The sequence below is a fragment of the Parasteatoda tepidariorum genome, chromosome 4, assembly GCF_043381705.1.
Source record: "Parasteatoda tepidariorum isolate YZ-2023 chromosome 4, CAS_Ptep_4.0, whole genome shotgun sequence".
Taxonomy (NCBI): domain Eukaryota; kingdom Metazoa; phylum Arthropoda; class Arachnida; order Araneae; family Theridiidae; genus Parasteatoda; species Parasteatoda tepidariorum.
In genome coordinates, this window is record NC_092207.1 from 68,830,201 (window position 1) to 68,845,049 (window position 14,849).

The following is a 14,849-nucleotide window of genomic DNA, read 5'->3' on the forward strand; positions in this document are numbered from 1 at the left end:
AAAATTAATTTCTTAGAATATCGAACAATCTCAAATTTTTGATGAAGAGAGTATTAAAAAATAAACCCTTATAAGGTGCTTTTGTGATTGTTTTGGAGTGTTAAGGTTAATTTGATGTTGATTTGAAGTTGACTTGATTTGAGTTGTTGAGGTTGATTGACTTCAAAAACAACTTTAATAAATAAACCTTCCAAGACTTTTAATTAAGATATGTGAAGTAGTTTTATTTTTACCTGAGGTTGCTTTGAGGTTGATATAAATTTACCTTTGAGCAACCAGTTTAAAAGAGGTTTGTTTTTGAGGAGTACATGCAATGTTTCTACACTTCAAGCGAATAAATATATTTGAGGTGCGAATAATTTCGCCAGATTTCAACTATAAGTATTGCTGAGCTATATATGTGTAAATTAAATTGAAGTTGATGTTTAAAGATGATGTTATTTCTTATACAAATCATAGTCTAATTTTCTACCTCAGGTGTATATTTTACACCTGTAAACCGAAAAATAAACTCAAAAACACTTTATTTCTGCCATGGAAGACAAATGGAAAAAATTTAAAAATATTGTATTAATGCATTTTCTGTATATTTTCGTCCTTAAAAGAGAAGAGTACTCTAACTAAAAGAAATTAATCTTAAATTGTTGAAAACAGGTACTGAAATTAATTTGTCATAAAATTATGTTGAGTAAATTGGTGCGAAAGAGAAAAAATAAAGTTAATTTGTTGAAAAATTTAACCATTCGGAAAAAATCAGCCAAAAAATGATAAGGAAAATATATTGCATTAATAAATAGTTTTAAAACGACGCATGACAACAAATTTATTTTTAAAAAACATTTTCTTCTTTTAAAATGTCTACTGTAGTGCTAATTACTCTTTAGTTCCTTTCTTCACTTTCTTCCTTTTAAAAATGAGTCAATAAATTAAATGTTCCTTCAATTTGATGCATTTTGTTTATTTTTAATCAAAAATCTGGAACAAGAAGTGTATCAAACAATGCAAAAAAAAGATAGAAAAACGAGTTAAACGTAAAACTTTAATTGTAACGTCAAATAATAACATAAGAAACTATTAAATTATAATTTTAATTTCAGGCACGTTTCTTAAGTTAAATGTAAGAAGTTATTAGGTAGTGTGCGCACTTCTAGAATAAAAAGTGCAACACTGAAACATCCATGCATTTATTTATTTTTTTTCTTTTGCAATAATAAAACTTACGGCGAGTTAAAAAACATTCTTTTGAATAATTAACCGTTTCTTAAATTAGTAGTACTCAGTGATATTTTATTTAATTCATTTAAATTAGCTTTAGCATTTATACGTTGAGAATGGAAAACAAATGTAACTTGACCTCAAGCTTTTAATTCACAAAATCTATAAATCTCCTTCACTCAGTTAAACTCTAAGGACTGCGTTGTCGCTAAGTATACTTTGAACTAAGTATACTAAGTATATTGTCAGTTTACTTTTATCCACTGAGATTTTAAAAGCTTAATGATATTGCAACTAATGATATCGAGATAAAATACAATCTTTTCAGCCGAAATCTTTCTTCTTTTTTTTTCAAGAATATCACTTAAGGATTTCATTTGAGACTTCCAGAATTTCTTTACTCGGCAAAATATATAATATTCTTGTATAATTAAAAGGGGCTAAAATGCAATTTTTCCTGAGTAATTTCATTTTTTTTCAAAAGTTTCACTTATAGCATTCATCAGAATTCCGAAATTAACTATACAAATAATAAATTATAGTTGTATAATTAATAAAGACTAAAATACAATTAATTTTTCCTGGGAAATCTCAATTTTTTTCTAAAGTATCACTTCAAAAACTCATTTACGTGAGAATTCCAAAATTTAAGAATTCGGTAAAATAATTGAAAGATGGAAAAGTAAAACTTATCCTGAGAATTCTCAATTTTTTTTTTCGGAACTATCACTTAGAACAATCATCCACTGGGAATTCCGAAATGTATTGATTCGGCAAAATAATGTACTGTAGTATAATGAAAAGAGACTAAAATACTATTTCCATGATAAATCTCAATTTATTTTTCTGCATTACTTAGAACATTCATCCAGTAAGCCTGCAAATGTAAAATGATATCAAACTTGACGTTATATTTATATGAGCAACAACAAAATAAGCATAAGACATCATATCCATTTTAATCTTCATCTACTCAAATTTTATTCCTTACGAAAACGTACTGAATAACATTAAAATATTGCTAGATAGAATGTAAAATAAAGTAATATTTTACCTTTCTTTGTATCATTTGCAATGTCGGTAGGAATTTCATAATTCATGGAAGCGTAAGTCAGAGAAAATCCTCTTCCAGTTTCATCCGCATCTGAGGAAAATTCAATGGTCAAAGTGTTCCAATTGGAAACTATCTCAAGGGGTGGTTTCTTAGTGTTACAAAACCGTCCAATTAGATTAGATTTTTCATTGGAATCCCCATTGTATACAGCCAAATAATCAAACTGACAATTCTCTCCTCCTTTTATATCAAAATCTTGAAAAGTAAGGGAAATGAAGTGCGAGGAATTGGTTCTGGAGGAAAGGGAGATACTGTATCAGCCTTACGAAGAACAAGTTGATATAATATAATATCTTTATGAAATTTTAATGTACTCAGTAATATGTTTATATTTGCAATGATGAGTAATTACTGCTACAACTTATTAGGTTATTATCTGAATATGCATAGTTATTCTAATAAATTTTATAAAAATAAAGCAAAAAGATTTAAAAACTACGTTTTACAAGTGGTCTTCAAGAGAGAAATTAATTTTATATTTGCTAGGCGCGAAACAAGAAACTTTAGGTTCATCACGATCGAATCAGTGTAGCTAGAAATTAATAACGAATTAAAATATTTTCTATTTTTTAGTCCAATTTGAAACGCAGTTTTTGAAACTTTTTATTTGTTTTTTTATTACTTTATTCTTTTTAGTTTTGGATCTGCTGGTTTGTTTACATCAGAAGTTTTGATTGGCAGAGATAAAATGGAATTTATGGAACTATTACTAATCGATATTCAGAAAACAATTATAACTTGTAGTATTGTCAACTGACACAAAACTCCACTTAAAATTTAGGCACTCTAGCTAGAAGGGAAGTGGTTGAAATTTCGATCGACGACAAATCGTATTTGGATATAAGTTCTCCTTTTAGCTCTCAGGAAATAGATGAAACTTGTTTTGCGCCGTACAATGCCCAAAAAAACCGAAAGCCCTAAATAATGTTTTGTCCAGTGATCGGATTTACACGTTGTTGGACTCTATGGGTTTAAGGGAGTGACCATGAAAAGGTTAATTAATTAGCGTAAACAATAATTTGAGTTACGTGATCAGCCAGAAAAGGATATTTTCCCGAAATAAACATTGGATTCGCTTAAAAAGTCCTCGATTTATAGCAAAATACGGAAAAAGTAAAATTAACATTAAGGGGTCTAAACTTTCGATTGCTCTCCTGACCAAAATATAGGGACCATATATCCTAAATTGTGGTACTTCCCTTGTTTTAAGAATAAGAAATCCTAATTCTCCAGTAAAGGAAATGTGTTTATCTAAAGAAATTACGTTTTGGTCTCTGACATTAAAATCGGTCTAAACTAATCGGTTAGCAGCATAATTTAGATCAGCGGTTTCCGAATGGGGTTCAGCGGAATTCTATGGTTTCGTGGAAAAGTCAACGGTTTTCCGCGAGTTCGTACTTTTTACAACCGGTGATGAGTTTTGAAACCTCAGATAAAATAATTATATATAGATACAAAGTATATTTTATATGCATTTATAAAATTACTTCAAGCAAAATGCCAGTGAAAAATAAAAGGCATTTTTAATAGAAAATATAATATTTCTCATAATAATGCGTTGAATAAATTATGAAAAGAACAAGCATTTATAAAATATTGCAATAATTTTTCCTTTCACGCTTTTCAAATCAAAATAAAATTAAATTCGTTAATAAAATTTCCTTAATAACCAATTTCGACGTTCATAGCAGTTTTTTTAAGTTTTCATCTCGAAGTAAACCATAAATTGGCTTATTTTATTCATTTTCAACTTATGTATTTGCACCAAAAACAAATTCACTACTATACTAGATATAGCACAAGGACGGAAAATTTGACAGTCGGACGTAAACCCCAATTTAAGATTATTGCAGATAAAACTATGAAAAATATTCATTCCCCTGATTAAATATTTTAAAAACAGTCTTTTATAGGGTATAACGTTCAGTAATACCTTAATAAACTTTATCCATAAAGTAGGGGTTCCGCTTAAAGAGGGTGAATTATTTTGGGTTCCGTAGCCGAACCAAATTGAGAACCGCTGATTAAGATCCCTCCCATGAACCATTAAGATCGAGTCTTAGTATGTAAAAATCTGAAGACTAGATCAGAAGTTATTTAGGGTGGTTCTTTATTTTTCCACTCGTTGTATATTGAAGAACTCCAATTAAAATTTGAACTATCGAGCAGCTCGCGAAGTTTTCAGAATTTTTATTAACCATAAATTTTCTAAAAAGAAAATATCGTTAAGAAAATATCGATTGAATTTGAATTTGATCGTTCCAATAGATATATAAGTTTTTCTAGCTAGTAGTAAAGTAATAAAAATTCCAATTGTAAGATTCCACCGTTACAAACCCGAAAGACAGTTAATAAAAAAGTAATCCGTATTTGAAGGTCTATTGGGAGATAAAGACAAACCGAAAAAAAAATCGATTTCATGACATACTCTGAAAATGGGGGAAATTAGTTGTTGTTTTTTTCTCTTTAATTTTAAAAAATTAGTAAGTCTAATGTTTTTTTAAGCATCATTTTTAAGATTTAAAAAAATTATAATATTTATAATTTTTTTTTTGCAAATTCCTGATTAATCACTAGTAGAGAAGAGTTTGATAAATTTTAACAGCAGCAGCATGATAAGATTACGAATATTTTTACATTTTAAAAATTAAACAAAATAATATAAATCTATTTCTAAGAAATTGTAGGTTAACATATAATTTATGAAAAAAAAATTCCATTACGTAGTTAATTATAATAATAAGTATTCTTAAATATTCAGTTTCAGTTAATAATTTTTCTTACATTTATTGATACGAACCTATATTATCGCATTAAAATATTTTCATAAATTATGTTTTTATATTTACCGTATTAACCACCCACATCTATGATTATTTGGGTAGTTGAGCGGATATCCATATGATAATATTTTTCCACATGGTGACTCACACACATGTCCGTCAGAACACTGAACACTTCCGATTCCACATCCTGGGCAATCTGAGAACACATTGAGAAAACACTATGTTTAAGAGAAAACGTATTTTGACACATTTTCTACCATATGCAACATGTATATAATTTACTCAACGCTTCTATGATTATTATACGCTTCTAAGCCGTATATAATTATTATCCCTAATAATTGTTAACCCGATAAAATTTAAGTTTAGCTGAAATTTTAAGCATGACTTGCTTTATTGGGATCGTATTTATTGCAACGAATTATTATCCCATGAGATTTCGAGCTCAGCAGAAACTCAGTCACTATGAGTTGTTTTATAGGTGTCGTATAAATCGAAATTTATTATAATCCTGAAAAAACTCGAGCTTGGCAGAAATTATCAGCATTACTTCTTATATCGGTGCCGCATAAATTGTAATTAATTATGATTTCGAGAAAAATTGAGCTTAGAAGAATTTAGGAGTATAGCTTATTACATCACAGTCGCATATACTGATATTAATTATCATCGAAAGAAAATTCAAGCTTAGAAATTGTCAATGCTTGTTTATTGATACGTTATTTATTCCAATTAATTATTATCCTGAGAAAACTTGAGCTAAGTAGAAATTGACAGAATAACTTGTTTTATCGGTGTCGTATATATTACAATTAATTAAAATTTCGAGAAAACTCGAGCTTAGCTAAAATTGCCAGCATTACTTTGCTTATCGGTGCCGTATAAATTGTAATTAATTGTTATTTCGAGAACAATCGAGCTTAGAAGTTGGAAGTATAATTTATTATATCTGAGTCGTATATGCTGCAATAAATTATTATCGAAAGAAAATTAGAGCTCATAAATTGTCAATGCTTGTTTATTGATGTGGTCTTTATTGCAATTAATTATTATTCCGAAAAAATCGAGATAGCAGAAATTGTTAGTATAACTTGTTTTATCGGTGCCGTAGATACTCCAATTAACAATCATCTCGAGTAAACGCTAGCTTACCAGAAATCGCCAATATGACTTGTTTCGCCTGAGTCGGATATAATACTTGTGGGCAATTTTTTATACAAAAAATACATTCATTTTTTTTATTGGTGATACACAGCGTCACGAAAAATTTAGAAAGAGTACACAAAAGTCATAAGTTTGGGAAACACTGCCGTAGATGATACATTTTAAATAAAATATTGCAGTTTAGCTCTATGTTGTTTAAAGAATATTAATTGCTGAAAAAGAAATTTTTAAGAATGTTAATACATATTCATCTATCACATTTCCCATCACATTTCATATCATTTATCATATTGAAACATTTTCAAAATTTAAACATACCAACTGATTTATAATGAGCATAAAATCCTCGAAATCTACTTCTAGAATATCTGAAGCAACTTTTCATTCGTATCTTCAAGGTACCATTCGAAATAATCCTTTTCGGAAAATGTTTTCCTTGAGGAAAGCTAATGCTATTATTGCTGAATTTTTTGGGATATACAATAAGCTCATCTTTGCACTTTCCAGCCTTAGATTCATCCTCTTGGTCAGCCATGTCGTAAATTAAGAAATTCATCTCAATATGCTTTTTTGATTCAGGTGTTATTACCCATTCACAAGACTTATCTTGCCCGTAATAAAGTGGGTAATTTGGTGAATAAACAGTTCCTTCTGTTGCTTTTACGGAATATTCACAGGGCTCTACAAATGTATATTAAAAAAACTTTCATAAATCATTAAAATACATCATATAAAAAAATCATAAATCATATAAAATATTTAAAAAATCATATAAAATACATCATATAAAAAAACATACAGTTTTTTTACAGTACATTGTTATATTCTATCGGAAAAATACCATAATTACTGATATGGAAATAGTAATAACACATTGTAAAAAATTAGTACTCAAATTTCACGAAACTTTTTTCGTCTCTGACGAAAGCATTTCCTGGTATGTGCTCCGAGTGAACATTTTGCCAAAATAACAGAATAAATATCGCCACTTTTTCGAGGAAATGAATTTCGTCAAAAATAAAGAGATATTTCGTCACTCCTCTCAATTTTTCAACAAAAAAAAAAAAGCAGGAGGCATTTGTAATGCTATATCATATCTAAAGGACGGCATTGTTTTTCACTTTTTCCTCAGCAGATAGAGCAGAAAAATAAATCACATCCATGCCCGAAGCTGGATTCGAACCAGGGATCTTCCTGCTATGAGGCCAACCTCTCGACCACCATGATGGCCTTTATGGACATCGGGCTGACATTGTCATTCTAGTTTCAAACATCTAGTTTTCATTCTATTTTCGTAATTTTATTTAAATATCTCCCACTATTCACTGCGATGAGGTTACGAGTTGAGAAAACATATTTGTCATATATTTAAGAGTTAACGTTTCGTCACGAATGCGATTTCGACATGAAATGGTTCTCAAAATTAATGAAATACAGCTCAAGAATTGATGAATTTTATTTCTGAGATCGCAGGAAAAACAATTAATAAATAAGACCATACACAGCACTTTTTAACGTAAAACACGAAAATACATGGTAGAACTTCTATTTTATTACAAGTAACTAAATTTCAAGCATAAATGTGCTTTAATTGCGTGCTTAAAAATATGCTTTCTGTATATTTAGTTGAAGAAATCCTCTCGCCACATCGTGTAAAGCTCTCTGCCAGAAGCACCTGTTAAATAGGGGAACTTCTGATATTCGTCTCATCGACTAAAGTTTAATCCACTGACGTAAAATATCCTTAGTGGTAGGCGGATCATGGGTTAGAGCCCTCTTGCCGACAGGCTAACCTTGGGAAGTTTTCGTGGTTTTCCTCGTCATGTAACGCAAATTCTTGTAGGTTCCATCAAAAAGTCCTCTATGAAAGCAAAAGTTCTCTTAATATTTGATCCAAGTTTCCTTGTCTTCTGAGTTGGGTTCAGAATTACGAAGCTACGGAGTTGAACATAAGTAGGCGTAAACTCAAATTTGGGTCGGTTGTTCAACGATGATTATAAAATATAAAATGAAATAGTCAATCACAATGCTCTAGCCAACTATTAAGGGAATTTCCTTAATTTGACATACAGAGCTTTGCTTAAGCGTTTATTTCACTATTTTCGAAATATAGTTCTTTTATTTGCAATAATATAACTTAAGGTAAATAAGCACAATTATTTGTAACTAAGAAAAGGAAATAAATCGTCATTTTTCCTACCTCCTTTCCTTCTAATTTGATTTTTTTAAAAATTCGTTTATTTAATATCTAGTTAGAAATCATTCCATTTTTAAGCCGTCAAAACAATACGATATTTATCTTTTTCCTCGTAAGTTTGAAATTATACTTATCTCTAAGTGGAGTCAAATGTGAATGATCCGAATTATTAAAGCTCTTTCGCTTTAAATGCGGTTCTTTTCACAAATACGCTATAAAAAATAAACAAAATATTACTCTAGAAGAAAAAAAGTTACAATATTGTTGTTATTACCTTCTTTTCTACACCCAAGAATTTCCATTCTCAAACATGGTTGAACACTAAAATCTAAAATTCTTATTTGTATGAACCTGGTTGAAATGCCCTTCAAAAAGTTATATCTTATTTCCAAGTCATTTTTGTAAACTTTGTCCGATTTGCACTGCTCGCATATGTAAACCTGTAATGGAAAAAATGAAACATTTAAAGCTTAATCATAAACTTATTAAATATATACTAATGTAATTTTAGCTAAAACTAAAAAGGAAAAGCAACAAAAAAATTAATGACTTGTTAACTTCTATGACTGCCAAAAGACGACATTATTTAACACATTTAAACAGAAATAAAATCGATATTATCATTTTTTTCGGCAAATGAGATCTATAAATATGCACAATGTACTACATTAATTGAATTAACATGTTTTATTCTCTATTTATTTTTTAATTTGATGACTAGTAAATTTTAGAGAAGGGATTTGAAATATCCTGAAACAAAAACAGGCGACCTGTTAAAATGTCCGGCATCCAAACGTAATTTTGATTTTTTAAGTGTCTCTTTTAAATTATTTTTTTCTTTCAAGTTTTATCATTAAAATTATTTGAGTGAAGCAGAATGTTTCTGTACCTAATTATAAAACTTTTATATACAAAGATAATTCAATTTAAAAATAATTTGCAATAATTATTTATTGTTTTTTTATTATGATTTAATGTAATAAATGTTTTTAAGTTGTAGTGAGATATAAAAAAATATATAATGTGAAATTATGCAATGACAAAATTAAAAGTTTGAGGAACTAAGTTAGTACAACCCATAATTTGAAAGCAGTAATTTTAAGCGTGGAATTATATAATTCAAAATTACATTAAATAAGAAAATGTAAAACATTTTGCAAATTTTTATTTAAAATCTGTCCGTTCATTAATAAATTAAATAATTTATAATTGGTGAAAGGTTTTTCTTTCAATATTTGGAAGATAATTCCATATATATATTATTTTTGTGAGCAAAACAATTTAATTGGCATGAATGTTTTCTGAGCTATGAAAAAATAAACAAATTCTAATTTTAAAGTTATAGGGCGCAAATTTTCATCCTATGTTCCGACTAAACAAGCATTGCAACAATATTTTCTGAACTGTAACAATTATTTTGTGGGTACTTTTAGGCATGATATTTTGCGTCTTTTTGAATAGTAATTTACTCTGAAGAGCTACTGAATTTATTATAATTGTAAAATTTTGAGCCGAGCGCAAGGCTGGAAGTGACTTGTAAGCGACGTAAACAGCTATTTGACAAGAAAAAAAAATACTTCTCACTATGTCAGTAATAGTGAAAATCAAAATAGTTGAGTGCTCCGATTTAAGAAGTAATCGTTCTTCTAGAGTGTTTCTGAGGACTGCACAAAACAAAGTGCAATGATTAGCATGAACATGGGAATATCGAAATGTCGTGATGAGACAAACTATTACCTGGAGTGCTGAGTCGAGATTCTTTTTTGGTTCATACCGATGGCGGAGTACGTGTATGGCAAAAACCACAACAGAGTAGGTAACCTTGCAGCGATCTAGTTAACTGATATTCTTATTTAAGCACTGTCCTTATGGACTGAAATGAGACACTTAGTGCGTGTGACATCGTCTCTCACAAACGAACTTAACTGAGATATCCTTGACAACCACTTGCTCCCTTGTATTCATTTGCCATAGTTCACGACTGAGATTGTTTTTCAACAAGACAATACAAAGTGCATTGCAAAGTGCTATTACCTGAATCATATCGGATTGGTTGAGCATTCCACGCACATGCATATACTTTCCTAGCCATCAAGGTCACCTGACTTCAATCCAATTGCACAGTTCTGGGATAAATGTTCGTCACTGCACCCACGTTCCAACTAATTTTCGTGGATTGTGAAAGTTTACACAGAAATAGTGGATAGGTACAGCTTCTCATCACTTTCAGAGTCTCACCGAATTTTTACCAAGACGGAACGCTGTTGTCATCAAGACGAACAGTGATACTACTCGCTACTAGACCAGGCATCCTTAATTCGATACCACATCAGTGTAACTGCGTCTTTTTATCTGATTTCTCAATTTAAATATCATGATTACCTGGTATATGATATTACCTGGCATATTTAAAGAGCATATTTTGGTATGTCCTTTGGACTATTAAAGTTTAATCTTATGATCAAAATCAATTTGATCTAAATCACGATCAAGTTGAATATTACACTTACTAGATCAAAAGTTATTCGAATTGTTTTATTTTACTATTTTTTTTATTTATTATTTCATTTTCTTTTCAATAGTACAGTATTTTTGTATGAAATGCGTGAGATTGAAATAAATGAAACATGTGTGTGCCCTTTATTTTGATTTTCTCCTTGATGATATAATTAAAAGATCAAATTCTTAACACATGACTTTTCTCACTTTCTGTTGTCCCACAGGCTCTTCCTCATATAACCAGTTCTTAGAGTCGTTGCTGAAAGTTACGAAGAATTTTTTCACAATGGTCATCTTGGGAGCTCCATTCAGCCCTTGGAGAATTATACCGGTTACTGTAGTCACTTTTTGAAGATCTACCTATTTAAAAATAAAAATGCAGAATTAAGCAGGGGTTGCAAATATATGCTATGTGACAAATCTATTTTTGAAGCGAAATTTGATTTAATATGAAATACTTGAGCAAAAGAAACTTTCAATAGAATTTTCTCAAATAGTTTAGAATTATTATTTCACCTCGAATGATTTTAAATTCATCTCATTTGACAAAAAGAATTGTCGAGTGACTATAAGATGATTGATCATATTTTGATGCTTTTTCCGATTACGTAACACAAATTCTAGTGATTTTTAAGAGTACTAGGAGGCTCCAGCCCTTGTTCCCTTCTCTCATCACCTCTTAATTGTTACCATACATCAAGGTAGAAGATCAAGATAGAACGAACGGTTAGATAATTGTTAGATAATAGATAATAGGAGTTAGATAATTGTTCATTTTACAAAAATTGTGATTGGACTACCATCTGTTGTATTTTGAGAATGGCAAAATTTTATCAAATCATTAACGGGGAAAGTCGAAACTCCCCAAGACTTATTACTCAGTGAAGGTGGTCATGCTGTAGAAAAACAGGTTCCTGGCCATGCGCAAATTCGTTTTTTATCAGAATCAGCTTCAAAGGACTATAAAACATTCCTCCCTCTTGATCTTCTTATAAGTTTTTTTTTTTTTAAAAAATACGATAAAAAATGTCATCTTTTACAGTAAATACAGAATTATCAAAATTTAATGTAAGCATATTTTATAAATGTTATTCAGAACTAAATGAATGGATAGCTGGATTTAAAAAATAATGAAATATACTTGGAAAAAAAGGAAAAAAAAGAATTAAACTTAAGTATGTAGAGTTCGTGACCCGTAATAAATGAGAGGTAATTCTATGAGAGAAATATGAGAAGTAATAAGAAGAAAAGAGAGAATTTGATGAGATGAAAATCTAATGAGAAGTAACTTGATAATAATATATAACGATAATAACAGTTCGCATTAGAAACAGTTGAATGTGAACGCCCAAAAACGGGGCTTCAGCGTCAGTGGCTCTTCTGATTTTTTAATATAATATAAAATTGAAGGCTTTATTCTGTTAAATGTAACCATTAAATCTATTTTCTCTGGTATCAAAGAATATGTAAATGACCTAACGTCTTTTACAGGTTGTTTATTTCATCTGATTATGTATCTATAATTAGAATTTTGGTTTAGATAGGTTGTAAGAAACAGTTTTTAACAATTTATAAACAACAGTTAACAGCTTATAAACTACAGTTAACACCAGAAAACTAAAAGTAAAGCCAAAAAATATGGAAAAGAGAAGAAGTTCAGCTCTTCCAATAAGTAACTAACACGTGGAACTGCTTGGTGCGGTACTCTGTACCGGAAAAACAACTTGCAGAGTGAGCAACATACTCGTACTTAGCATAGCGTCTTTTGAACTAATATCCAACTCATGCGTATAAGAAACAAAGTGACCGTCAAGAAATACGTCATTAAGTACGTCACCTGTGACAGGGTTGTTGAACAATTCTACATTCATAGTTAGGTACGCTGCTGCCCACCAACCGCTATTTTACTTTTTCTTTGTTAAAATGGATTAGCAGGTTTAATTAGCAAGGATGATATAAATGTATTCATAAAGAAATATCTTAATTAATAGTACAGTACTGTTTATCAATAGTGTAAAAATACAGAACAAAAAGAAAAAAAAGGGGAAAAAATTTTCTTTTCCCCAACCCCAGTAATGGTTAAGTGTAGACGAGGGCGCGAACCTGTTTCACGGATCTCCGCCTTTGTGCTCATATAATGCTGTCTTTTTTCTTTATACCCAGGGACTGCAACCAATCTTAAGGAACTGGCTTACATTATGTCGATGGAAGCTAGACTTCTTCCCCTATGTATATTCTTTGATAACACTATAGTTAATTGGGAAGAAACTGCAGTTAGCAGTAAAAAAAGTGGAGTTATTAATAGAGAATTTTCACTTTACAGTTAAACTAAAATGGTAAATTTCAATGTGGTCCTATAGATTTCTAAAGAATCCTACCTGTGCAAAACTTGTATTTATATTTTATTGTTTTCATGTGGCATTTGAATTTTCTGGCTTGAATATAGAAATAATAAAGTATAAGAAAAGTGTGTAAGCAATTAAGGTATATCTAACTAGTGCAAAAATATCATTTTGAGCAAAATTTTTGAAATGGAGTTTCATATAAATTAAAAATACCTATAATCTTAGCTTTCTAAAAATGCTTTACTTTTGTTTGTAATGCAATTATTTACAAATTTATTGCAGTTTTATGAAAGGTGATAAGGATGGACAATTGATTTTAAGTTTTTAAATGCATTTATCTCAAAATCAGATTTCGCAACATCTTAAACACGATATTGTTTTTAAAATGATTGTCCACAATTTTTCATGCGTGTTTATGAGTATAGCACACATGTTTTGAACGATAGACTATGAGAAAAATGTAAATTTCATTTTTATACATGTTTTTTAGCAAAGAAAAATGTGGCAATTTTTAAAAATTTGCTCTTTTAAAGTACATTGCTCCCTAACTCAGTCTATGCACTTTTAAGGTAATAGTTCAAAACATAGTCGTGAGCCTTCTAAATAAAATCCTCAAAGTATTTCTTGCGTTAGGAAATAGAAATTTTTCTTACGGTGCCAAAATCATAAATGCCAAAAATGCCTTATTTTTACTCAAAAATAGCCATTTATAAAAATAAATAATAATAATATGTTTTGCTAGTTTTATAGGTTCTTACACATAATAAAACAAATAAATTAGTTTAAAAAAATTTTATATATAAAAAAAAGTTGCCGAAACTAGTCGTATGCCGATGCATTCAGATTTCACTTACTGTAAGATTTTTATAATCATCCTTGAAGCTGGCACACCATCCGAAATTCGAATTAAGTCTGGCATTCGTATAATGATATTTATCTTGGTCATGACTTGAAGAAGCACTGATTTGGGAATCGAATATTTCTTCCGACGCCATCCCTAAGGGTTGCCCACAAGATTCTGTAAGAATAATGAATAGAAATTTTGGTGAAATACGATGAAAGCGGTTTATATAAAAAGAAAAGCAAAATTATGACTTAGGACCTCAACCGGGCATGAAAAATACCTTAAATAAGAAACGGTTTTACTTCTGAACTTTGCATTCATAAATAACAAAAAGAGAGTTTTAGCCAGAATATTTTATTTTTAATTAGTGTCAGTTTACAGATTATCTGATAATTTATTATACGTTTGCTTTAATCCTTGCAAGCAAACCACTTACTTTTTCGCTCGTTTTAGTTTATATTTTATAACCGGCGTTGAACAACTGACCCGATTCTGAGTTTACGTCTATCATTGCTCAACTCCATAACCTTGTACTTTCGGATCAAATCCAGAAGACAACGGAATTTCTGGATCAGTCTTGGTACAAACTAGCCTTTGGAAAGGACTTTTTGATGGAACTAACTGGCATGTGCGCAATATGGAGAAGAAAACCACGAAAACCTTCCACTGAACTGATTCTAACCCA

At 30.0% G+C, this 14,849-nt stretch overlaps 1 protein-coding gene across 1 annotated transcript in view; it reads right to left on the reverse strand.

Moving 5' to 3' along the window:
• LOC107445139 (uncharacterized) overlaps positions 1–14,849 on the reverse strand; it is a gene marked incomplete at its 3' end in the record, with an annotated part of 82,725 nt that overhangs the window by 38,255 nt on the left and 29,621 nt on the right. Inside the window, 6 exon segments of the mRNA XM_071180002.1 lie at positions 2,270–2,562; positions 5,179–5,311; positions 6,598–6,960; positions 8,751–8,916; positions 11,183–11,335; positions 14,175–14,338. Coding sequence (XP_071036103.1) covers positions 2,270–2,562; positions 5,179–5,311; positions 6,598–6,960; positions 8,751–8,916; positions 11,183–11,335; positions 14,175–14,338 — 1,272 coding nt within the window.